The 27,970-nt window shown below is 39.9% G+C and overlaps 1 protein-coding gene across 1 annotated transcript; it reads right to left on the bottom strand.

The window, feature by feature from the left end:
* Nucleotides 1-94: 94 nt before the first annotated feature.
* On the bottom strand, nt 95-27,920 carry FAM3B (FAM3 metabolism regulating signaling molecule B). The gene is made up of 8 exons (XM_081327329.1): nt 27,706-27,920; nt 14,173-14,304; nt 12,311-12,434; nt 11,902-11,960; nt 6,639-6,689; nt 4,066-4,153; nt 3,158-3,290; nt 95-2,613 (listed from the first exon to the last, which is right to left on the bottom strand). The coding sequence occupies exons 1-8, from the start codon at nt 27,728-27,730 to the stop codon at nt 2,521-2,523; spliced, it is 705 nt and encodes a 234-aa protein (XP_081183455.1). The 5' UTR covers nt 27,731-27,920; the 3' UTR covers nt 95-2,520.
* Between the last annotated feature and the right edge of the window lie 50 nt (nt 27,921-27,970).

Here is a 27,970-nt window from a genome sequence, read left to right as displayed (position 1 = left end):
TATATATATATATATATATATATATATATATATATATATATATATATATATATATATATATATATATATATATATATATATATATATATATATATATGACTTATATGCCGCCCTATCTCCCGAAGGACTCAGGGTGGCTAACAACAATAAAAAAAACAACAATACAAAAATTAAAAAAGAATTAAATAACAGCCCCAAAATAAATTAACTACACAGTTAAAAATTAAAACATATTTAAAAATACCGCTTCCAGGCAACGGGACATCACATCGAGGGCATCACTGGCTTGGTTCGGGGTGGAGATAAAGAGCTGGGTATCATTGGCATATTGATGATACCTCACCCCAAAACCACGGATGATCTCACCCAGCGGCTTCATATAGATGTTGAACAGGAGGGGCGAGAGCACCGACCCCTGAGGCACCCCACAATTAAGGGGCCTAGGGGTTGACCTCTGCCCTTCTGTCAACACCGTCTGCGAGCGGCACGAGAGGTAGGAGGAGAACCACCGTAAAACGGTGCCTCCCACTCCCAACCCCGCAAGACGTCGCAGCAAGATACCATGGTCAATGGTATCAAAAGCCGCTGAGAGATCTAAAAGGACCAGGACAGAGGAATAACCCCTGTCTCGGGCCCGCCAGACATCATCCACCAGTGCGACCAATGCCGTCTCCGTGCTGTACCCGGGCTTGATATATATATATCTGTTACAATCCTCCACTTCTCTTTTGATCCTTTTAGAAATTATTACAATCCAGACAATTGCAACAAACCTACTTAGCAATTTTTCTCCATTTTGCATGTGTTTCTGTACCAAAGTCACTTGCATACGTTCAGTTGAATATTGAATAATTTTTACCAGAACCGGTATGAAGCAGGGCAACAGTATTAATCCACCCACTACCATAAACAAAATGATGCCCCATTTCTTCCATCCTCCCCCAAATAGCTGACCAACCCAAAAGTTGTCCGAGATACCTGTCCATTTTTGTGCAGGTACATGAGCTAGTTCCCTCATTATAGCAGTGATTTCCTCTATTACTTTACTTTGGCCATCTGTTTGGAGGCAGCAATTTGTAAGATTAAATTTTTCACACACACCTCCTCATTTAGCTAGCAAGTAATCTAAAGCCAAGTGATTCTGATATACTGCTATACATAATTGGGTACTAGTCTTAGCAAGCATATCTAAAGCTGAAGCTGTTTCATTAGTAATAATCTCCAATGAAGCTTGCAATCTTATTATCCTATTAAGTATATATATTGGGGTTCAACAGCCGTACATTCCATCCTCTGCCCATGTGGTTGGTAAATACACTTGTATAATTCTTTCTGGAGGCCATTCTTCACCCCATTTTTTTTTACTTTATATTTGTACACTTCATTTTTCTCTATGGCCTACCTCATCATACATTGGGATTCCTAGTTTTTCCCCTTGTTGTATTGGAAGAAAGAAAAAAAACTAGGTTTAATTGCACCCAAGACACAGGCTCCATTCCATCCTTTGGGGAGTATTGCATAAGCACATCTACCAAAAATTCAATACATCTCATCAGGTGCTTTCCATCTTAGGGAAACTTTTCCTGGGCTATCCCATAGTTCCTTCAATTGAGTAATATTTTCAAAAGGGTTGCTCAGTTCTATTTTCACCCTTCCAACTCCTAATAGGATTACCGCGTACTGTTCCATTTGTTTGTATTCCATTTTCATAAACCAACTTTCCTACTGGTGTGTGGAAGTCTGCAGAGGCTTTTCTTATAAAACATATAGAAATTTGGATAGTCCACCAAGAAGGTCTATCTTGTGATGTCCAGGAGAGGTTCATCTCAGCTATACCAGAGAGGTCTATCTCTCTTGTCTCCCAGGGCCATTGTTCTCCCATATTAGTGCCACCACACACATAACAATTAGTGACATTTAGGGAGTCTGCCAGCCTTTCAGTCAAATCAATAAATAGATTCTTAGTTATGGTTGGGATCTCAATTTTTATTGTCATTTCTTCATAGAAAGAGTGAAAATGTGTGGGAGTTGAGTTTTCTTGAATTACTTGTGTGTGTGTGTGTGTGTGTGTCCCCCTATTTCAACCACATTTAGACTGGCGAATTTTGAATTTTAGAGGATTCTCGCTGGGTTCTATGGTCCAAACTGGTTCAGTTCTGGCTTTCATTCTGGTATGGTGAGTCCACCCCTTCTCTTTTGTCTCAGTGGTTAAGAGTACTTGGAATGGCCCTTCCTACTTGCGCTGGAGTTTTTCCTCTTTCCAGGTTTTGTGGTAGCTGGAAATGATAGGTGTTACAGCCCAACATCCTGAAAGGAAAAGATGGAACAGGTGTGGGGGGAGGGGAACATGTCTCCAATGTTCAGTATTCTTGGTAAAAACCAATTCTGCAGTTGAATCTAGTGTTTCAAATTGATTTTATCTAGAATATTTTTTTTGTCCACAGCTTTAGACAGCCAGCTTTGCAGCAGATAGTTCCATATAAGTAAATATGCAGTGTGCCATTTTTTCAATATTAGAATTTAGCTGGTTAGGTTTCTTGGAATGCAGCCTTCAATCTGGATTTCAGTTGGCCATCCGCTGTATCGATTCTGACTATTGTCAGAATGAATTATCTGTTTAAAAAGATACATACAAATTGTAATTCAATGTATGGCTTTGTAATACATTATGAAAGGAAATTTTTCTGTTATTTGATAAACGAAGGACACGGAATGGGATTAAAACACACCAAAAATGTATCTTTTTGACAAATATATTAAATCAAATTCCCATATTAAGTGTATTTGGAGAGACAGAATCCCAGCACAAGACAGGTTTTTGCACATAGATTTTTCAATTACTGATTTGTTCAAAACAAAACAAAATAACCCAATTCTGCTCTTCTAAGGAATATCATCGTTAATCCCAGCCACAGAGGAAAAAAGAGAACACTTGTAAACAGGGCCTAAGCGTTGGATGAGATAATCCAGCCCTCAGAGCTGCTGTCAGTTTATCATTCTGTCTTATAGCCTGAGTTAAGTAAAACTCAGTGGTTGGTAAGCAAATAGATACAGATTAATTAAAAATCCACTTTTAACATGATTGGCTCATCTATCACATGCAAAAATCACAGGATTGTACTCCTATTGGGGAGTTATTCATTTAAATAATTCTTACCTTTTCCTTTTGTATATTTTCTGGTAGTTTAAAACCTTTCGCAGCTAAAAAGACCCAGCCTGACCTAAATTTCAAATTCCATATTTCCTTACTTCCTAATTCTGCTATTGCTTTTTTACCATCCTCATTTAACCTGCAAGAAATAAGAGAATAACTTGAAAGGGATCCTTTTGTGATTCAAAAGGAAAACCAGCAGCTATTATGACCTATTCCTGTTAATATACAATGGCAGAGCCACTTTCTGATTATCTAGGGCCAGAAAGAAGTTGCAGGATAGCTTTTCCAAAACTGGCTCCCTCCAGTGCTTGTTATAGTTGAGAGTGTCATGGTATCAACATGTATGGAGGAAACCTAGCTTGGAAACCCTGCTCAAATATTAGAATCTGTAATCCAGCATCAGATCTCCAGGAAACCTTAAGATTAAAGAAATATTAAGTCATGAAGCTCAAGTGCTTCATTCTTTTAACACTTTCCTTCAAACTTGTGCAAATGAGCAAAATTATAAAGGATACAACAAAAATATGCAAGAAATAATTTGGAATATTAACACTATTTACATAATGAAATAACATTATTAAAAACATTGCCCCAATTAAAATGCTGCAGTCGGGAGCCTTGTAGCAAATGGAGATGTAGTATATGTGTTAGTAAATATCTCTACGGAATTTACCATGTAATATCAAAAATGGGAAGTCTTAGATATCTATTTGAAGCAAAGGCTTTGGAGATAAAGGCAGTGTTTAAAAGATTACCTAATTGTGTCATAGAAACAAGGTTCTAATTATGACAGAAAATCCATAGCCATGCATATTTGGCAAAAATGAAGAGTAGAACTGATCATAAATTGATAATTTTTGAGTATTTGTAGGTTTGTAAGACTGAATAGAAGTCTAAATCTGCTGACTTACTTTGTACTTCCGTCATCATGGGTCACGATAAAGATTAGAGATTTCTGTGGAGCTTTGTTAAGAAAATCAGTCATCGGTATAGAGAATTCTGTTGGTGGGGGAAAAAAATCCCTTAGAGAAATATGTTACAAGTGAAACATTTTCCTGTCAAAGCCTCAATTGTATTTCATCCTGAGAAGTGAGATCCAAGCTACCACATCTCATTTTCCACAGATGGGAGGGCAATATTCCCTTTCTCTTGCACACCCTCTAGTCCTGCTCCAGATAATTTGGAGACTCTCTAAATCAGGGATGGGTGAGAGGCCTTGTTTTCATATATTTTCAGTACAAACAATAACAAAAAAAAACAACACAAGATGCATAATTATGGCTTATATTTACATCCCAACTCTGGATCTAATTCCACAACTCACAAGTCTGTGATGGGATATCACAATCCATGTTTTCTCATTGCTTCTCCCTTTCCTCCCTAAAAATGCTTACACTAATTTATTATTTATTTATAAATCATATTTATATGGTTACCCATCTCAGAGAATGTGATTCTAGGCAGTATACAAAAAACAATAGAATAACAATATTAAAATGCAATACCATTAAGAATATTGGTATTATTTTAAAAGGCTAGGCAAGAACATTGGTTAGGAGCTATCTCAGCCCAATCACTCTTCCCTTGAGAACCATCTATTGTGAGCTGACAAATACATGAACTTTGTACTGTACTGTAAGCCATAAAAATAGGCAGGTTACAGTTTTAAAATCCACATAAACCCATGTCCACATGGGTCATACTGCCCCACCTCACTTTGAAATATTCAGTTAACCCAAAATGGTAAACATGGCCGTTAGCCACATGGGTGTCTCCAGGGAAACAAAATTCATGATGATGGGCAAAATTGAATCCTTGCTTTTTAAAATCATGTTTGCATACATAAATGTTAATGACGGCAGAGGTTTTGATCATGGCATCATACCCCTTGACTTGTTTTACCTTCCCCATACCCCTGGCCACCCCTGGCTACCAAAATGTTCCCTATCCTGTTGTAAACAATGTGGATAATTTAAAATAACAACGACAATAACATTGATAGAGAAATTCCATTCCATGAAAAAATAGAAGGCAAGAGGAAATATTTTCTAAAATAGAATTTTAGTTAACCATCCAAACAACTACCAGATAAATTTAGAATAGTTTAAACAGTCTGCTCAAAATCGTTCCAATATTCTGCCCTTCCTGTTCCTCACTTCTCTCTCTTCCAACATTTTGAGATTGATATCTGCCTGGTAGAAAATAATGTTTTTGTACTCTATTAACAATGACCGTAATATTTTTAATGGCTAGTTGTGCTATATCAGGGGTAGGCAACCTCGGCTCTTTTATGACTCGTGGACTTCAACTCCCAGAATTCCTGAGCCAGCATAGCTGGCTCAGGAATTCTGGGAGTTGAAGTCCACGAGTCATAAAAGAGCCGAGGTTGCCGACCCCTGTGCTATATTATCATAAAATAATTTTCATGTCTTTTTCACAAATAGACAGCCCAATCACACAGAGCATGTGGGCAATGGCTAGCGTACAGTAGCGGCCAAAATTGTGGAAACCTTTTGGGAAAAGTGTACAGTAGAAATGCCAGCTTTGTTTAAATTTCCACCAATTTTTCTTCTAATTTCTTTATAACTGTAATCTTTTTCTGGGCAACCAGTCAATTATTTGCACCATTACTTTAATTTTATTACATTTTACAAGCTCACTAAATGAAAAACACAAAAAACCCCAACCAACTTGATAGCAATCACATAACACACTGACAAATGTCCTCCTCTCAGCTTCAATACATGACATCAATAATTGAATCCTACTGTGGTCTGATTGGCCATTGCCAAAACAAGATGACACCCGATTGTTCTTTCTAAACACTCATGCTCATTGATTACTGTCAGATGAAGGAAAGCTACCTGATATCAACCTAAGCAAGTTGTGCTTCCTTTTTCTGGTTATTTGGCTATAACTTTTCATACAATACAGTACAGATAATTGAACAAACTTTGTTGCATTACATTCTTGATTAAATTATCTTTCCACTTATATATAATTTTATGGTACTACTCCCCAAAAAGTGGTGTTATTAGCCATCAAACCTCAAAAATCCACTTTCCTCAAAAGGTTTCCACAATTTTGGCCACTACTGTATTTACCATCAATATGGTTACAAACTGGGTTGTGAAACCAGTTTATTTCCACTTAGAATACTTGAACTCTGGCCAGTTTTAGATCTGTATTGTTGGAAACAACCGTACCTGATTGCTGATCTTATTTGATCTACTAATCTCCTTCCTATATAGAAAAAATAGTTTACAAGTAAATGATGATGATGTCATTTGGTTCCTCTGAGAAGTCCCATAAATGAGGCAGGTTAGTTATATGGTCGGGAAACACTCCAAATCAAATATCCATGATCATAACCAAAAGTGCATGGCTGCAGATATAATACATGTTACATATATTGTTCAGATGTACTTGATCACAGAGATACTGAACTCATAAACTGATACTAAACATGAGCTAAGCTTCTTACCTCCTGTCCACATGTCAAAATAATTTGCAGCAGCAACTTTTCCAGTCTTATCTAAAAGAAACAATACGTATATGTATTGAAGACTGGTGAGAAATACATAGAATAGAAAACTATTTTACTGTTACATTCAAAAAGCTGCAAACCAAATATTTAGTTTCTTTATATGGACTGGTAGGGAGCCTTAATAAGATGTTCAATTCCTGTGTTTGCAAGATATTGATTTTGCTCATCTTCCATTTGGCTCTAACAGTGAAAAAAATCCACTGATTTATACAGTCTGACTAGAATTCACATGGCACTGTTATTATTTATAAAATATGTCCTGTTTTGATGAACAAACTTTTAAGGACAGCTGACAATAAGTAGTACAATCATCAGAAAAAGAGTTATAAATTTTTATGTCCAAAATCCATGCAACATAAATAAAATAATTTATAATAACATTTTAAGAATGAGGCAATCTGCTCAGACATCATCCCAATACACAACACAGACATAATTACAGAGGAGACAAGCACGTAAAATGACAAAATGTGCCTCATGCTGTTACAATGACCTACTCATCTTTTTGTACTTATGTCATGATGTCACAGCTAAGTATACAAAGGGGTAGCGTTTGCACTACGATATATGTTTTGTCACATGTTCCCTCTCCTTATTCTTATCTGGATCCCTGTATTATAGAGCACATTTTAGAAAGCTGAATAAGTCTCTATAAAACCAAATGGACACTTAATTACAGAAGCAAGGTTTTTGACTGGGACATCTTGCACTTCTATTATATTTAAATCTAGTCCTCAGTTAACTACAGTAATTGGAATTGGGATTTCCATCCACAAGTGTAAAGTGTAAAGCAAGATGTCATATAACAGAATCACTTAATTACGGCATTCCCAGCATACTCGTTGTCACGGAGTGAAGATCACCGGTCATTAAAATTATGACTTCCTCACAATTCCCTGCTAGCTTCCAACAACCAAAGTAAATGAAGAAGCCAGCATGAGGCTGCAAGTCCCAGGCGACTCACAAGCACACTATTGGGCAGGTAAGTGACCGGGTGAGGGAAATTGTGCGCATGGCTAGGATAATGCAAACACTGTGGTGGTGGCTGCTGTTGGGTGGGGAAGGGTATGTACGGGTACACTGGTGGCTAGTATGGAAGTGGCTACTACCAGATAATAGATGATGTATAAGAGTGTGTGGGTGGCCAGAGCAGCATAGCATGGCACAAATATGGCTGGAGGTGGATGCTGCCAAGTGAAGAAGCTCATGCAAGGTGCATTTGGGGCTGCCAAGGTGCCATGAATGCATGGCAAAACTGACTGCTACCAGGTGGGTAAGGGTGCACAAGGGTTCATCAGTTGCCAGTGAGAAGCAAGGTTGATGGTGCTGAGGTAGCTGCCACTGGGTGAGCAATTTACCAGAGCAATTTACAGCCTTCTCTGACAGTTTCCCCATTGCTTTTGCTTGTGGGGAAGCCAGCAGAGAAGATTGCAAATGGCAATAATGTGACCACAGGATGCTGCAACCATTATAAGTGCGAGTTGCTTACCAAGTACCCAGATCACAGTCATGTGACCTCAGGCTGGTGACTTCAGCTTCCTTCTTCTGGGAGAAGTGAAGTCACCAGCCTGAGGATGACGGATGAGATTTCATCGAAACGTTGCCCTGATACCTCCAATTTTACATGGGGAAAAACCCGAATGACCAAAGATCTACATATTTCTGCATATTTCCAGCCAAAATAGTCCTGAGCTTTGTTTTGCCAGTTGGGCCCACAATACTTGCTGATGCCATTGATCCATCTTGTTTTGTTTTTTTAAATGTTTTATTGATTTTTTACAGTAAGAATCCTTAGCGCCTAGTGTACAGCATTTCTGGCCTTCTTATTTTGCCAAGTAGCTTTCCAGGTTGATATATTCCACTTGCCAGGAAGTTCTTGTATTTTTGTAAGATTGTTGGGAGTAGAGAAGACAGAATTCATAGAATATATGTTTTTGTCTCGCAAACTCTAATGGTTCTCCTGGCAGTTCTATGATCCATTTTGTTAAATCTTCTTTCTTATCCTAATGAATAAAGTATCTTTTCCATTTTTATTGTTAGTCAAAGTCTTGTAGTTTCCCCCCCTATTTGTGTTAAACTATAATTCTCTTCATTTGTAGCTTCACTGATTAAGTCTTCTTCTTCTAGTTTATGTTCAGTTATCTGATTTGTTTATTCATTCTTTACCATCATTTTCTGAGTGTTTTTTGATTGTGGGTTTAGATTAGAGATGTGCTCATTTATGTTGTCAAGGTTATTTTTGATCTATTAATTATTTGAATCTATTGTCATTTGTATCTGTCATAGGATTACATACAGTACATTTTCTCCTGGAAAGTATTTGTCTTGTCTTGAAATGTTGCTTCTGGAGGTCTTTGCTATTCCAGGCTAGGTCCTTCAGGAGTAACTATTAAATGTGGTTTTCTGTTATTTTTTGATAAATATGCAGTATCCATGTTGTCTCCTCCTTTTGAATAGTTCTTCATCAGTGCCATAGTCTCTATAATTAGCCTTATCAAACCAGCCAAACTCAGAATCCAAACTTCGTATAGTTCTTATCTTTATATATAGTTTTTATAATCCACTGTATTTCCAATTGTCAAGGCATCAGTAAAATCAGTATTTTATAACTGTTCTTTTATTCAGGGCTCAGTTATCAACCAGTTAAAATTGCAATTCAGTTTATTTAGCCACCTTGAGTCCTCCCTGTAGATTCTCCCCTAAAAGATTAGCCCAGAGTCAAAGTTTTTCTTTTTCTGTAAGCAATTCTTAAGTTTAGACAACAGTCAAAGTATTTCTTTTCCTTCAGACACTTTTTAATCTTATGGCTGTCCCAGTATGTATTCTTTCTTTGTTCCCACCAGCTGTCTTCTGAGGATTATTAAAGTTCAAGGGAACAGATTATTCTTTGTTTCTGGGCGTCTTGCTAATTTCTGAGTCAGTGTTATTAATGTTCTATGTTCTAGTTCTCCACTAGGTATCAGTAGTTGTTTGTTTTGCAGCTTTTTCAGACAAAAATTATTATTATTTATTATTATTATTTTTATAGTTTCATCAAAACCCTTTAATCTTAGCAGTTTTTTTATTTCTAGATTTATCCAGACTGTTGTATTTTAACTTTGATTTCAATATATTTCTTTCTGCCTTAAAGGTTAATTTGCCACTTTCATCTATGGGGGAGTGGGGGTGTAGTCCCCTCCCTTCACTTTTGGAGGTTTTCTTACTTCGGGGATCTTTCTCAAGTTACAGAGTAGAGGAGAAAAGATCGATATTCTCACCAGTTCTAAGCACGCTGTTCACCATTGTTTTGGTTCATGCTCTTGGGCTTCTGCTGCAAGGCTAGATGCTGGTGCGCTGCTAGCCTTTCACCTGCCAGGTTAGAGGGCTTCCCCTGGATTGAATGGAATGACCACCATCATTCCGTGATCATTGGGGCACCCCTCTTTCTTTGTTGCCTCTCCAGGGCAACTTCAGACCCATTTAGGATCCCCTGGCAGGACAAAATCAGCCGTGGGGTGGGGAGCTCTGCAATCCCATGGCCATGTGATACGATGCAAAAACCAGAAGTCCTTATCCATCTTGTTTTAGGTCTCCTTCGTGGATGCTTTTTATCAAGTGAGATCCATTCTATGACTGCCTTGATCCACCTGTCATCAGTTCTTCTTGCTATGTGACCAGCCCATTTCCATTTCTTTTACTCGCTTAATGATATCATATACTTTCATTTGTTCTCTAATCCACATGTAGGTATTTCTATCTTGTCTTGTAATGCCGAGCATGTATCTTTCCATGGCTCTTTGCACCACTCATAGCTTTTGTATCGATTGTGTCCATGTTTCACTGGCATATGTTAGAGCAGGTAGCACACACTGATTGAAAACTTTTCAGGCATGAGGTTGTTCTTGATTTGGATTGTAATTGTAAAATACAAACCAAACTTAACATAAGTAGAGACAAGCAGTAAAAAGTGAAAGGAAAAGAATATAAAAAAGAGAAAAGAATATAATAAAGAGAAAAGAAATATATAAACAAATAATTTCTAACCTTCATCTCAGGTATAAACAAATATAACTCTTCCATTGGTGCAAAGTTACAAACATTAATCTCTTTATCCCGTATCCCACCTTTTGTAACAAATACATAAAACATCATCCTTTCATCCTGGTAATAGCAGAAAGCTCAAAAAAGGTAGCTAGAAGTAACAACATATCTGTCAGCCCCCAATAACCAAGAAAGACACATAGAATTACTTCTGAACAGTTTCCTTTATTGTTCTTTACCTATAGACAGAAATTATGCCAAATTCAAGCAACTATTTGTACCACTATAGATATACTCAGAGAATCAATAGGGGGAAGCCTTCTTAACTCTCTTTCTCCTGACCAAACTATGTATATTTTACTCTTTGCCTTTTGTCTCTTTGCCTTCTGGAATGCAGCCCTTCCTTCCTGGGAATCAGACTACATTCTAGCACAATATCTTATTTAAATCTTGATCAAATAAAGCAACTTTTTATTCTTTCTTTTACTTCTAACAGTCTTAATATTTTGTTCATTCTGATATTGTCATAGGATTTGGTTTTTCCTTCATTTCTTCTTTGTCCATTGCAAAACATTCTTCCAAGCTTTAAAAAGCCTTTTTGTAAATCCAGTAGAAAAAAATTACCCAGGTCATTTTGTGTGTGTGTGTCATTTGTATTTTCTTTTTAAATTTTAAACCTCAGCCAGTATTTTTATAGATCTAATGAACTATCCTTGTCTTGGCCTGTCAGTTGTGAATCCCCTTTTGATACATTCTCTTATTTTATCAGAAGAAGATTGTTCTACAGCTGACATTTCTTCAATAACATTTTTTGGACAAAGTCTATCCATAGAAGCAGATATCATTACTGACGCTGATATTGTGGCTACTATTTTCTCATTCCATTCTTCAAAAGTCTCCACTGGTTTCTTGATTTTTTGCTATAGTATTTGGCTCTGCTTTTGAAGAGCCATCATCAAGTCACTATACCTCCCCTAGAAGCCCTAGCATTTTTTTTTTCAAAAAAGAAAAAGAAACATATAGATATTTATTTAATGGTATCTGTCAATGAAAGATATTTCTATGCTTTCTGAAATTCCTTTGCACGTCTTACATCTCCTTTACAAAGTCAGGAGTTTGGGAAGTGAAGAAAACATGTGTGAAATTGGTTACAGTTCCTGAGTTATAGGTTTTTACTTACAATCTACGATGGCAATATTTATTCCTCTTCCAGCATTTCCTTCTTGTTTACTTAAGAGTCTGAAATTGAAATATATATAAGGTATCAATATAGGACAGGCCTTTTCCTATATTGTCAATTATAGGAAGTTAATTGTTGTGTGACTTCGTATTTTATAATTATTTTAATAGAGTGATGGAAGCTTCGGAGTCACATGAATTTAAAGAAAGGCTTTGCCCTGAAAGGCTTATCTAGATGAAATTCTCATATTTTTTTAAGCTATGGTTTAATAATCATTGGTGATTTATAGGAATCATATAGCTCTACCTCCGATCTCTTCCTTTCTGGAGAGCTGGCTTTTTATCTTTCAGAATTATAGTGTCAAAGTATCTAAGTTATTTGGAATGTCAACATGGCCTTAAATACTTACAGTTTATCTTCAAAACAGATTTTGGGAAATCTCTCCTTCCCACCTCCACTGACTATGCGATAAGCATAATTCCCAGGCAAACATGGAGACCAGTGGTCACATTTCTGTCTTTTGGGGGCTGGCACTGTAATAAAGAACAGAGAAGTAACCTTTGAGTCCATACATTCACAATTGAATCTTAATAGCTACAGTATAAACAGGAGATTAATTTGCTTAAGCAATATCTGTTCATTTGATTTTCATTACTGCAGATCTTTTTTGAAAAGCCTCATTGGTCAAGATCTTGACAGTATAATTAGGATTAAATTTTTATTGGTACAATATAACAACTATAACTTAATACGCCAGTGACTGAACAGTAAAAATCACATAGGTTCTAAACATCAAGAATAAATGGACATTTTTAAAATTAAAAACGTAAATAAAGTAGAGATATCATATATTAGGGAACCTCTGGTAACAGAAGATGAAATTGGATCATTGCTCCAGACATTGCTGGAAGACTGTAGGAAATGATGGAAATATATCTACAGAAATATTGCAAGCAGCAGAATAAAGATCAGTACAGGTTTAAACCAAACTGTGCTAGAAAATGTGGAAAACAACATAATTTCCTACAGGATGGAAATTCATATCCAATTCATAATGTATCATGTTTTGGATACATTATATGAGGGACTAGCACAATAATTCTGTGATGTGAGGAAAGGTTGGGAAAAATCAAAGTGAACGGCCTTGATTATAGTGGTGATTGACACACTGTTAAAACACCTGAAGAGCTGAGTTGGGAACAGATTGTGTAGGAGAAAGTCTAGTTTAATAATTTCTAAGTGCTGATATAGATATCATGGTACATAATCTCTCAAAAGGAAGGAGATCTTTCCTTCAAAGAGATTCTATTCCAGTATCTTACTTAACCAAGAGTCTTAATTCATGTTTGTGCGTAATGGAAAGTCTCATGGTCTTATTTATCTTATTTATCAGTACAAGCTAGGGAACTTTTATTCCTGTTTCAGACTGTGTTCTGGAGAACATTTTTTCTGTGAAATTGTCTTGTTATTCACAGTGTTAATTTCAAATACCTAACATTGCTGATAGTGTGCCCCAAGTTTTTATTTTATTTTGGTTTTTTCTTGAACATTTTCAGCTGATCAGTTAGTGTCTTTTTCAACAGTGAATGCTTATATTTCTCTATTGGCATTTAAAAAAAATAATTTTTCAATTTGCACTTATATTTATTTCATTAATTTATCTTTTGAAAACAATGTATTCCTCCCAACCGCTATCTACTCTTCATTTCCTAAATATTTATTTTGTATCTCAACTGCAGAAATCCAGAGGGCTACAGTACAAAATTGGAGCTTTAATTGCACTGTTTCAGCTGTTTTGATTCTTCTTCACTCTTTGGATTTAGGTCAATAGTTACATCGCAAGCTGGGTTCACTAAGATTTATAAGTTTCCCTTTAACAAAATAAAGCACTATCTGATAAATCAAAAACTAGCAAGATTATAAATTATGTAGTGTTGTTAAGCTGCAACATCTGTAAATATGTACATCCTGCCTTCATTTTCCATTTCCTGCTGCATGTGGTCCTTGAGAAGATGCAGCCAATGAAGTGTAGCGAAGGTGGGCAAGGCTACGTCAGTACATCTTGCTTTAACTAAACATGAATTGCATATGTGGGCAGACGATGCTCAAAGATTTCAGAAATCAAAGGAGACAACAAACCTACCGTACGTTAATCCATAGTCCAGCCATCCAAAGCTTGGGTAGCACCTAAGAACACAGACGTTCTTTGGCAGATACAGAATGAAAACTCAGTGCATCTTAAACTTATATGTTGGAAATGTGATTACTTACTGTAAATTTTTGGCTTTTCTGGAAGTAACTGGTCAAATGCAAATGGATCTTGAGGTGTGAGATATGCCAATAATGTCCCCAAATACCAAGCACAGACAGATGCAAAGATAAAACCTCCAAATTTCATAAAACCTGAAAAAAATAGAACAAAACAGGTTAAAAAAAAACACCAAATAAGGCAAGAAGAAAAAAATAACAATAAATTGATGCATGAATATATTGAATGATATGTAACTTAGTAGTTCATTATTGGTATGCTAATTCATAAGCAGATAATGCATGAAATAGCTTAAATTAAAATATATTATTTAACTGATGCAGCTTAATTTAACATAGCTGTATGCAGGCTCTGAGCAACCCAATTAGATAGTATTCATTTTATTAACTTTTTCTTCAGTGAATATATGGATCTAGGCTAAGTCCAAAAAATTCAGAAAAATACTTTTGTGGATAGAATTGCACTCTTGTTCCTAAATAAAATACTTAGAATGTTAGTTTTAGTTAATAAAAAGAGAAAATGCCCATTGTTAATAAGGCCTTTTAAGACCAACATTTTAAGACCAAGCAGCTGAAATATAAAGTCTGGGAATTGAGCAAGTGGAGCTGGTATCCTCTCCTTTCAATTAAAGCAGATTTAACATCCAGCAGGGCTATGACAGTAATAAAAATGGTCAGCTAGGTGTAAAGCAGTAAATGGGAAAGAACAGGCTCCGGCTCAACCCGGCCAAAACTGAGTGGCTTTACGTACCGACATCTCGTTTAGTTCAAGAGGGTCCATCTTTGATTATAGGAGGAGAGATATTACCTCCCGTTGATAGAGCACGCAACCTGGGCGTCCTCCTGGATTCACGACTCAGTTTTGAAGATCATATTGGAGTCATGGCTAGGGGGGCATTTGCCCAGTTTCACCTGGTACACCAGTTGCGCCCCTTTCTAGACCGAGATGCCCTATGTACAGTCACCCACGCACTTGTTACCTCCCATATAGACTACTGTAATGCTCTCTACATGGGGCTGCCCTTGAAGACCACCCAGAGGCTTCAACTGGTGCAGAGTGCAGCTGCATGGGTAGTGATGGGAGCACCCCGATACTCCCATATTACACCCCTCCTGCGTGAGCTGCATTGGCTACTGGTTGCCCTCCGGGTGAGATTTAAGGTGCTGGTTCTTACCTTTAAAGCCCTACATGGCTTAGGCCCAGGATACTTGCAGGACCATCTGCTGCCGGGAACGAATTCCCATCGCCCAGTACGCTCACACAGAGAAGGCCTCCTCAGGGTACCGTCGGCTAGACAATGTCGGCTGGCGAACCCCAGGGGAAGGGCCTTCTCTGTGGGAGCGCCAGCCCTATGGAACCAGCTCCCCCCTGAGCTTCGGATGGCCCAAGATCTCCAGTCCTTTCGCCGCGGCCTCAAAACACTCCTTTTCCACCTGGCTGACCTAGACTGACAGGGATTTTAATTATATTTACAATTCTAACTTTATTCTTTAATTTATTTTAATTTATTTCAAATTTTATTTTTTAATTTACTGTACAGAGACCTTTAAGTTTTGTTGTTGTTAGCCGCCCTGAGTCCCTTGGGAGATAGGGCGGGAAATAAATCCCATAAATAAATAAATACACGAGGTGGAAGCCGAGTTCCAGTGCACTACAGGTACCGGGGTGCACTACACGAGGTGGAAGCCGAGTTCCAGTGCACTACAGGTACCGGGAAGCGGTTGCCGGGACTGACTGTTAGCCACACTGTGGGACGGCCGAGTGTTTTCTTAACGGGGGCTCCTGCGGCGCTAACCCCAAAAATAAAACTGAGGGTGAGGCTGCAAGGGGTCCCCTGCACAATGGAATTGGACTCAGGGTCAGCCGTGTCCATCATCTCCGCCAGAACGTTTAAGGAAATTTACAAGTGGAGCGGCCAATGGGTTCCCTTGAGGCCATCCAGACTGACCCTCTCCGATTTCCAAAATTCACCCATTAACATCTGGGGGGAGGCGTTGGTGAGGGTTCAGTGCAAGGGATTCGAGGGTAAATTAAGTGTGCTGGTTGTTGAGGGCCAGCGGACCAGCCTCGTCGGGTTAGGATGGTTCAACGCACTGGGCATCGGAATCACGGGGATTCACCAGACACAGAGCCACCTTTCCCTCGAAGCTGTCTGCAAAGAATTTGCGGACGTGTTCGACGGGCAGCTGGGAAGGTACACGGGTCCCCCAATCTCATTTAAGTTAGATCCCCAGGTGCAACCCATAAGGATGAAGGCTAGGAGGGTTCCGTTCGCGCTAAAGCATAAGATAGAGCGGGAACTGGATAAGCTGGTAGACCAGGGGGTGCTAACGCCAGTCGATGGAGCGGAATGGGAAACTCCCATCGTAACGCCGCTCAATGCAAATGGCAAAATTAAGATCTGCGCTGACTATAAGGGGACAATAAACCGAGCGTTGAGTGCCCACTCCTACCCGGTCCCCGCGGTCAGCAGCATCCTGGCGTCCCTGCAAGGTGGGTTGGTGTTCGCTAAATTGGATCTTGCTCAAGCTTATCAGCAACTGCCGGTAGACCCAGAGGCTGCTGGAGCACAAACAATTATCACTCACAAGGGAGCGTTCCGGGTAGACCGGTTGCAGTTTGGGGTCAGCGTGGCTCCTGGAATTTTTCAGGAGGTGATGGAAAGGACTCACAAGGGAATACCAGGGGTTTGTCCTTATTTTGACGTCCTAATCGCAGCTAGCTCCATGGACGTACTGGCAGCCCGTTTGAAGGCAGTTCTTGAAAGGTTCAGGGGGGCAGGGTTGAAGCTCAAAAGGGAGAAATGCAAGATTGGGGTAATGGAGACAGAGTTCCTGGGGTTCAGGATTGATGCTCAAGGCATCCACCCATCTGCATCCAAGGTCAGGGCAATCAAGGAAGCCCCTGCTCCCAAAAGCAAGCCTGAATTGCAGGCATTCTTGGGGCTTCTCAATTTTTACCACGCATTCCTGCCACACAAGGCTACAATTGCAGAACCCCTACACAGGTTGCTTGACAAGGAAGCATCCTGGGATTGGACTGACAAACATGCCAACGTGTTCCAAACACTAAAGAACATGTTAGCAAGCAATGCCACAGTCACCCATTTCAGGGAGGACCAGCCAATCTGTTTTGCTTGTGATGCATCCCCTTATGGGATTGGGGCAGTGCTCAGCCACCTAAGGAAGGATGGAACGCAGGCCCCCATTGCATACTACTCCAGGACCCTGTCAGCTGCAGAGAGGAATTATGCCCAGATAGACAAAGAGGCACTGGCAGTGGTTGCTGGAGTAAAGAAATTTCATGACTACCTTTATGGTAGGGAATTCCTAATTTACACTGATCATAAACCACTATTAGGATTATTCACAACAGAGAAGCAAACACCACAGATCCTGTCACCTAGGATGTTACGATGGTCCATATTTCTCTCTGCATATTCTTGCAAACTGGTACACAGGCCAGGGAAGGAGATGGGGCACGCTGATGGCCTCAGCAGACTTCCCCTGAAGGACACTGAGCCAGATCCAGCTCCGGCTGTGCAAATACTGGCAATTCAGGAGCTGCCAGAATGACCCCTCAACGCAAGGGATATAGCCACAGAGACCCCCAAGGACAAGGTTCTGAGCAGGGTACAATCATGGGTGAGCAGTGGGTGGCAGGACAAATCACCAGGGCTAGAGTTCACTGCTTACTTTGCCAGAAGGCATGAACTGTCCACACACAAGGGATGCCTCTTGTGGGGAAATAGAGTCATCATTCCCACGAGGCTCAGAGAAAGAGTTCTCCAGTCGTTACACGAAGGACACCCAGGGATAGTAAGAATGAAGGCTCTGGCAAGGAGCTACCTGTGGTGGCCAGGGTTGGACAAGGAGATAGAAGCACTGGTAGCGGGGTGTTATACATGCCAGAGGACACTGCCAGAACAACCACATGCACCAGTCCACAAGTGGGAGGAAACACACTCACCATGGTCCAGAGTGCATATAGACTATGCAGGCCCCTTCCAAGGTCACACATTTTTGGTAGCTGTAGACAGCCATTCCAAATGGCTGGAGGTGGTGCCCGTGAGCAACATGACTTCAGCAGGAACCATTCAAGCATTAAGGGGGATGTTTGCTATACATGGGTTGCCTGATGTAATCGTGTCAGATAATGGAACACAATTTACCTCCTCGGATTTCCAGGTGTTCCTGAGGACCTTGGGGATTAGGCACGCCACCTCGACTCCCTTCCATCCTGCCAGTAACGGATTGGCAGAACGATTCGTGAGGACAACCAAAGATGCTCTCAAGCGCATAGTACAGGGAAATTGGAAGCAAAGACTAGCCACATTTCTTCTTCACCAACATGCAACACCCTGCACCGCCACAGGCAAAAGCCCAGCGGAACTCAGATGGGGGAGACGCCTCATAACAACATTAGACAGGCTACACCCAGACAGGGTAGCCGCAGACACAGGGACCCCCAACATCAAAACACGTTTCAACTCAGGAGACCACATCTGGGCTAGGAATTACAGCACAGGTCACCCATGGGTGCCAGGGGAGATATTAGAACAGACAGGACCCCTTTCCTACAGAGTAAGAGTGGAGGGGGGACTCCTTTGGAAAAGGCACCTGGACCAGCTGAGGAAAAGGGCTCCTGAAAGGGTGGCAGAGGACACACTGGGGGCTGAGGAGGAAGAGCCAACACAAGAGCCTACACAAACACAAGCACCTAGGAGGGTTACCAGAGGGGCTCAGTGGCAACCCCACCCCAGGCAGGAGAGTGACAGAGAAAACAGGCAGTCACCTGAACCCAGCAAATCACACACAGAGACACACAACAATCCACCACAACAGGAGCAACATGAAGGAGAACTAGTCCCAAGAAGATCAAGCAGGCCGCACAAGGCGCCAAGCTACCTCGCAGACTATGTGCGTTCTTAGGGGGGTGGCAGAACAATCAAGGTTTGTCAATTGTAACCCTGTGTATGTAAATATTGTAAATAAGTGTATATAGTTATGGAAACTGAATGGCAGAGGAAAGTCCTCACTATGGGGGAAGGGGTGTAGTGTATGCTGTTAAGCATACATGGAAATGCCAGCACAGCAGGGGGCTGGACAGCTACAGGCTATAACCGCTTTGGCGGGAAAGCCTGAATAGAGTGAGTCGTTGACAGCCCAGGGCATGGTCAGCTCTGGCGGGAAGCCAGGGTTTAAATCCATTGGCCACCTGCACTGGCGGGAAGCCCAGGTTCAAATCTATTGGTCACCATTCACCTGGGCAAGTATAAGAGACGCCAGGTAAACCCCTTTGCCCCAGCTTCATTCACGATCCAAATAAAGAAGTAATACCCAGCTCAAGTGTCCGTCTCTCTGTGCGACCACGCGACATTGCATCAATAAATATACAAACATACAGAGGAATTACCAACTTGGATCTTTGATTTTATTTTGCATTAATCAAGTCTGGTGGTCATTGTAATGTTTCTTTGCTTCCAAGGATTTGAGATTTAACAGCGTAACAGATCTGTGCACAATGATTTATTGTGGTACACGCTTTTCCCATCAACTGGCTCCTGTAGTGCTTTACAACCTTTTCACATATTGTAAAGTGACTTAGGATCATTTTTCACACTTATAAGTTGCAACATCTCCAGGGTCTTGTGATTTACATTCAGATGCTTGGCAACCGATTCATATTTATGATGGCCACAGTGTCCCGGGATCATGTGATCCCCTTTTGCAAACTTCTGACAAGCAAAATCAATGGGGAAACCAGATTCACTTAAGAACTGTGGTATTAATTTAACAACTGCAAATATGGCAACATTTAACAAATGTGGCAAGAAAAGTCATAAAATAGGACAAAAGTCATTTAACAAATTTCTCACTTAGCAACATAAATTTTGGGCTCAATTGTGGTTGTCGGTTGTGAACTATCTGTACATCCACTTACCACACTTTTAATGTGAAATTTGTGCTTGTTTCTCTGACAATCTTTGCACTCTTCTATCCCCTTCTCTCTTTCTGGTTGACTCAAAGAAGCCTCTCCTCTTCTCCACCTCTCTTTCTCTGTCCCCTTCTCTTTCCCTGTTGTGTTTTTATCTTCCCTTTCCCTCCAAAAGCTCCTTTTATATCCTCTCCTCTCCTGTCCCCCCCTCCTTTTCTCTTCGGTGTAGCTGCAGCTGACGCCTTTTCCCCAGGCTAATCGTTTCTTTGCCTCTCTTATTCCGTCCCCTTCTCTTTCCCTGTCGAGTTTTTTCTCTCTATTTCCTTCCAAAACCTCCTTTTATATCCTATCCTCTCCTTTTTTCCCCTCCTTTTCTCTTTGGCGTAATTGCAGCTGACACCTTTCTCTGAGGCTGTGTGCTGCTTCCGGAAGCGCCAACTAGCTGGAGCCCGGAAGCGATCCTGGGTGCTCGGCAGAGCCGCAGCAACATAGTAGCTCCAGCTGACTCTCTGACAGGCCTGTGTGGCATTGCTGCCACTTCAGCTTATCTCCCACTACACTTTTACACTTTTTTACAGGGCTTTTCAACCTTTTGTATGTGTACCACCTGCCAGGTGCTGAAGTACCATCAGTGGTGATAAGGAATTTGTTGTGCAGAGGTCTCCTTGTGCTACCAAAGAGTTGCACAGACAAGGAATGGGTACTGAGAGTAGTAAAAAAGTCACACACAGGAGTACACTGAGTTCTAAAAGCAAAAAGTATTTTACTTTGAGGTGGTGTAAGAACAAAAATGCACAGTCAAAAAATAAACAGTCCAAGTCATAAACAATAGCAACAGTCCACGGAGTAATCCAAATACAAAGTCTTCTTACCGGTCCAGAGGTCAATACACAGTTTAGGTTTACAACAGTAGTAAACCAACAGCAGAGCAAAAACAGTAACAGTAGAGATCAGTGAATTCAGAGAGAGAGAGAAGCTACGTTCCTAGCTTCCTCTTATGGCCATGAGAACACTTACACACCCATTGGCCAATTAACAACTTAAAGACATAGCATTATGGTTAATATATTTTCAACCCAACATTGTAGGCTAACACCATATGCCTAACATTCTCCCTTTTGGGTAGAATAATATATAACTCTTACAATCTTATGCACATTCTTTCACAATTAGTATTGTGTTTCACAGCACTTTGTACCTTTGTAAAATGGTCTGTAATATTTACATCAGATGAACAATACTCTAGCTGTATTAATTTATCTTTGACACATTGTCTGACATTTAAATAACGAAGATCAGTATATTTAGATCTTGTTCTTACTGCAGCATTATTTGCCATCTTTATCACAGCTTGATTGTCCTTATACACAGTAAATGGATCATTTACATTTAAACCCATATCTAACAATAATTGTTTGTACACTAGCAGTTCTGTACATAACACTGATAGACATGAAAATTCAGCCTCCATTGTAGATAAGCTTATGTGTTTTTGTCTAATGGACTTAAAGTAGTTGCCCTCAGACTGGGTGCAAACACTTGGTCATAATCCTCAGTAGTTTGGGCAAAACCTTGTGCAACCAAACATGCCTTATGGGTTACGGTTCCATCTACACCCTTCTTTATTTTATATATCCATTTACAACCTATAGCTTGCTCACCAGGTGGCAGTTTTGCTTTCTCATAAACCTTAACATCCTGCAAAGACTTCAACTCCCTGTTCATTGCAGCTTTCCATGATGCCTGTTCCTTTTCAGGATACATCCTGATCTCATCATAGTTAGAAGGCTCTACACTAACTTGACATATACTAGCTTCATAGCGATCAGGTGGATGTCTGATGCGCGTTGAACGCCAAGGAATTACAGGGCTTTGAATTTCAGACTCCTTTCCTTCCTCCGATTCCTCTATTATCTCCCCTATCTCCTCTTCATCTTTTATATTTACAGGAGATGAATTATCATTACTAGTTACGTTATCAGAGGAGTCCTCAAACACTAGAGGATCAGTATTAACAGTTTCTTGCTCTAACCTATCCCAACCATCGTGCTCAAGGAACTTTGCACTCGCACTGTTATATACATTAGTTGTGCCTCGTTCCCAGAAACGATAGGATCTGTGGTTAGCTTAATAACCTACAAAGTATAATTGCCCTATATTGGCCTTTACTCCTGAGTTGTGCAGGAATGTGGACCCAAGCTGGGGTGCCAAACGTGTGCAGGTAATCAAGGTTTGGTCTTCTACCATGCCATATTGTATATGGTATTTTACCAGTAGAAGTATTAACAACTAAATTCAGAACATGGTTTGCACATTTTGCTGCCTCCCCCCACAGTCTATCTGTTAAGCCAGAATCTTGTAACATGGTTCTCATCATGGCTTGTAATGTTTGCCCACGTCTCTCAACAAAAGCATTATGTTGAGGCCTATAAGGCGCTGAACGTTTATGCTCAATGCCAGCTGATTCTAGCATATCAACAAAACGCTTATTTGTAAATTCAGTACCATTATCAGTAATTATGCACTGAACCTTTCTCTTTGTTATTCTCTCCACAAACTTCAGCCAGTTTGCAAATTGTTGGAAAGTGTCTGCCTTTGACTTAAGCAGATAACAAAAACCATAACGAGAGTAATGGTCAAGTATACTTAAAATATAACATGATCCTCCTAAACTTGGTTTCATGGGTCCAATTAAATCAGTAAACACAACTTCCAAAGGAACAGTTGTTTTGAAGCCGTTTATCCTGTTTGCAGGAGTTGCCTTACTCTTTTCCTGATTACAGGCATTGCAATTTAAATACTTACTACATGGCTTCAGTTTAAGTCCGTCTACTAATTCAACTGTTTTACGTAGTGAGTTAAAGTTCACATGCCCTAACCGCCTATGCAATAAATGTATACATTCATCATGTGGCTTCTTGTTCTCACATATCGAGTTAGCTTTAACTGTACTAACCTGGTTACTTGTGAGAACGAATAAACCATTTTTCAAATTAGCAGTTACACAGGTTCCATTCCTCTCAATAGTGCATTGCTCCCCTCTGAATGTTACCACAAACCCAACTTTAACCAATTCCCTTACAGATAACAGGTTGAATCTTAGTTTAGGTATATATAACATAGGTAACTGTTCATCAATGCATGGACAATAGGAATTACCTTCACCAGAGGCCTTCATCCTCCAACCATTTGCCAGTGAAACATATTGGTTGCTGTTTTTCATAGTAACAAACCTCTTTTTCTCTTTAGTAATGCATTGTGAAGCCCCACTATCAACAACCCACAATTCATTGTTTCTGGATGTTGATTCACCAGAAATAGCCAAACCAATGCCCTTTTTAGCCTTCCCACTGCTATTTACATTCTGTTTTCTACCCTTCCTACAGAATTTGGCTATATGCCCTCTAGCCCCACAAGAATAACATTTCTTGACGTTGTAAGCAGTGAAGAATGGCTGCTCCTCTTGTGGCTGTGTCTCTCTCAGCTGGTCTCTGTCACGCCTCCTTCTGGACTCTTCCAGCAGTCTCCCAGTAATGTTAGTCAATGTCAGTTCCTCTCTGGTCAGGACTTCCAAAGAAGAAACATACCCATCATAACTCTCATCCAAAGATGACAGAATAATGTAGACCTGATGCAACTCTGAAAAAATCAGCTCCTTTTCATGAAGCTCTTGAAAAGTTGCCTTCATGTAATTTAAATGGGTCAGCATATCTCCATTCTTCTGCAGACGAGCCCTAAACAGCTTACGTGTAAGGTGTATATGTGCACCCACACTGTCTCGAACATAAAGCCTTCGCAAAACGCCCCAACACCTAGCAGCAGACTCCTCACCACGAATATGGACAAGCTGCTGGTCATTCAGTGTTAGTCCAATAATGCAAAGAGCTTTCTCGTTGCTTCGTTTAAAGTTGTCTAACTTCTTTACATCCTCTTCGTCATCTGGATCCCAAGCAGTAGTATCTGGTGGGTTATTTACAACAGACCATAGTCCTTCCTTGCGCAAAAGCAAGCAGCATTTCGTGGACCAGGAAACATAGTTTGTCCCATCCAACTGGGTTATCCAGGAGATGCCTGACAACAGTTCTTGTGCCATTTTACACCAAATAACTAACACAAACTCAGCTAGGAATACTGTGTGCACTAACTCTCAGTACAGGCCTGGGCCCATAACCAGTGATAAGGAATTTGTTGTGCAGAGGTCTCCTTGTGCTACCAAAGAGTTGCACAGACAAGGAATGGGTACTGAGAGTAGTAAAAAAGTCACACACAGGAGTACACTGAGTTCTAAAAGCAAAAAGTATTTTACTTTGAGGTGGTGTAAGAACAAAAATGCACAGTCAAAAAATAAACAGTCCAAGTCATAAACAATAGCAACAGTCCACGGAGTAATCCAAATACAAAGTCTTCTTACCGGTCCAGAGGTCAATACACAGTTTAGGTTTACAACAGTAGTAAACCAACAGCAGAGCAAAAACAGTAACAGTAGAGATCAGTGAATTCAGAGAGAGAGAGAAGCTACGTTCCTAGCTTCCTCTTATGGCCATGAGAACACTTACACACCCATTGGCCAATTAACAACTTAAAGACATAGCATTATGGTTAATATATTTTCAACCCAACATTGTAGGCTAACACCATATGCCTAACAAGTGGTACGTGTAACATGGGTTGAAAAGCACTGGGCTACTGGTCTTAATTCCATCCTCCATACAACTTCTACCTTTCTCCAAAAGTTCTTGTGCTGGCTGGGATGAAATGTTGCCTCAGTGTGGTTGCTCCTTTTTTGGTTGCATCCAAGCTCCACTCTTAAGGAGTGTTGCTTCTGAGCACTCTAAAAGCTTGTGGCCCTGGCAGTTATCTGATAGTCATGTTGCCTGCCTGCTTTCAGTCTTAAGAAATAGCCTCCATCTGGTTGCCATTTTCTTATCTCCTTTTCCTCTATAAACCCATCCACCATCTTAGCTTTTCCTTTTGTAAGCTTAGGACTGAGCGGGGTGAGGCTGCCTTTTGACATCAGCACATTCCTAAAAATGCCAGGATGCAGTTCAATTAACCAGGCATCTAGAATTCCAGCATGACTGCTTACTTGTAATTGTGAATGGATGGATGGATGGATGGATGAATGAATGAATGGATGAATGAATGAATGAATCCATCTCTGAAGTTACTGGGTCTTTTGGCAAAAAGGATGAGCTATGCTGATCCTTGGGAAAGTAGAATGGGAAGACTTTCTGACTGCAGCTGGTTTTCCAAAGCATAGACAGCAACCCCACCTTCATTCCCTCATTCCTATAGATGTGGAAATAAGGCACCAAGTGTGAGTAGGTCATATATTGGGTATGTGTACATCTCAGCTTCTTTCTCTTAGATGACTATACTTCAACCCTATTACGAGTGTCTGTGGAAAAACCTGAAGGGGCTACATAGCAGCTTGAGACTTCAGAGCCATTTTCTCCTGTGTTTCTGGCTTCCTACCTTCTATTCCTCTCAATGGGCAAACATTATTCCCTGCACATCTCCCCACAACTATCCCTTGAAGATAATTAGTAACCATTCTGTAAATATAGCGTTGTGTCAATAGTATTTGCTTCATCCCTAGCAGGCAGTTCAAATAACATTTGCCTAATGTTAAAATGGTATTCTCCATCATCGCCTGACGGAACGTTTGTTTTATGCCTGATTTCTGATGCTTCAATAACAATAATATAGTTAGGAATTGAGTTCTTTCTAGTTCCTGTTGGCTGCCTTTGGCAGCTACAAGCACCTAGTCCCTTCGCCCTGCCATCCTTACTTCCTAGCAATTTCTTTGGGCATGGTCACCAAGCAGATGAGATATCTGGCTGCCTTTAATACCAAACTAGCAATCTGCTAAGCACCAAAACATAGTTACTGCAGGATCCCTATCCAAATGAAACTAGTAATCTCATGTGGCAGAATGACGCTGGCTGAAATGAAAGGGGAGGGAATCCACGAGAGCCTGTTAACAGCCATCAGTTGTTGGGAAATCACAAGGGAGACTGTGTAACAGAAAGCAAGAAAAGAAAAGAAGAAAAAAAGAAAAGAAACGAAGCAAGGGATAAGTTGACAGAGAGAGATGATAATGAAAATGTAGCAGAGAGATAAACCATTGAGAAAGACGAGTGAGCAAGGAAGAGACAAGGGTGAATATTAGAAACAAACCAGCAAGACTGAATAATACCAAAATGGTCACATTTCTACCCAGCAAAAGGCCAGCATTTTCAGCCCCACCCTTCTGGTGAAGTTGAAGGAAGTTGCCCATCCCTGCTATAAGTCTGCAGCAGAAATCAAAATCAACAATTAAACATTTATTCTGAAGACTAATCAAACAAATGTTCATAACAAATTTTCTACATTGGCATGTAAAGTATGTCATTCTACAAAATAGCCATTTTGGCTGCATAATCTCTTATTAATATCTTAAACTACAGTAAGAATCTAGATCTTGACCTCTACGTGGCACTAAAAACAACAGCCTTGGAAAGTTATATTGCAGGAGAACATTATAATATTGCATTTTGTGTAACAGACTTTGGACAAACTGTATACTGTATTACAAGCCCTACCCTTCCTTTCTGGCTGATTCACTGTTCTTTTAATCTCTTTTGTTAAAACATATCCTATTAATCCTATCATCATTAATTTAGCATTCAACCATTTACAATAGCTTTCATGATGTAACTCCCTCCTTGAACTACAGATCCTATCATTCACAGCTAACATGCTGAAACCACAGAGTATATATATAAACTCAGCATCAAATGTGATTTTATGTTACACCCATCTCTACAGAAGGACTGCATTTATTTCCAATTTATTCTGCACTGTACTATTACTCATCCAAGACCCATCCGAAACTGGGTTCATTGGCTTAAAATATTTTGTTCTGCTATGGAGGAATAGTAGAACTTGACAACAGGAGTTATTAAGTGACCAGATATCTGAATAAATTCTGGAATGTAAAATAAGGCACTGGTACGTTCTTCTCTGGACTGTGTTCAGTGTTATTAACCAAGCTTATGAAGTAAACGTACTATATTTTATTAGACATACTAGACACCGGTGAGTGGGAGCTGATTTCGATAGTACTGAAAAATACTATTTTGAGATGGGAAACGACAAGCCCTTCTTTCTTACAAAATTTGCAATGATAAAAATCAGAGAATCTGTCTGAAAGGAGAATGTTGTATAATTATAAACAAAATAAATTACAGAATATATTAGAACTGTTTCTCTGTCATGCAGATAACAATACTTTCAGAGACAAGGTATTCTTTCTGAATTTGAGAAATGATCAGAATGCCTCTAAGTTCCTGGTTGAGCTGCAGCTGCTATGAACTGAGAAACAAAGGTTTGATGCCTGCTCTGGCACACGTGTGCCATTTTACTTTATAATTATTTAATATGTTTGATATATCAGTAAACATGGAAGGAAAGGCCTACTGGAGCTCTGTTATAAAAAAATCCAAAACAAAACATCAAACCAATTCAGCTCTCTTAGGAAGGCTGCCAGGAATAACAAGAAAAAGAGAAAAAGACAAGTTTGGATATAGGGCAAAAGGGACGTAAAGAATACTCACTCTTGCAGTTGGTCCGCATCAGCATTGTTTTTGTAAATTTGTTAGACTCTCCAAAACTGCCTTCAGCCAGCTGCAAATCTTGAGAGCAATTTCAGCCTGCTGCACAATATTAGTTTTTTTTCTCTTAGCTGGAGGGAAAAAGCTGAGAGCATATTACTACTGCACCTGGCGGGTGTCTAGTCACACCCTAAGTTACAACTGAAGGTGAGCAAAGGGAGGGCAGTCCTACGTAGTGGTGAAGAAGGAAGATTGATTGATGGAAAAG

The sequence above is a fragment of the Vipera berus genome (genome assembly GCF_964194415.1).
Source record: "Vipera berus genome assembly, chromosome: 4".
Lineage (NCBI taxonomy): Eukaryota > Metazoa > Chordata > Lepidosauria > Squamata > Viperidae > Vipera > Vipera berus.
This window is presented reverse-complemented; position numbering and strand designations above follow the sequence as displayed.

Excerpts from the sequence above, each read along its gene's own strand:
- FAM3B (XM_081327329.1), bottom strand. The coding sequence starts at position 27,730 with ATGCTGATGCGGACCAACTGCAAGA. Across the intron at positions 6,690-11,901 it reads AAATATTGCCATCGTAGATT|ATAAGACTGGAAAAGTTGCT; the intron begins GTAAGTAAAAAC and ends TGTTTCTTTTAG. Across the intron at positions 2,614-3,157 it reads AAAATATACAAAAGGAAAAG|ATAATTCATTCTGACAATAG; the intron begins GTAAGAATTATT and ends CTTTTTAAACAG.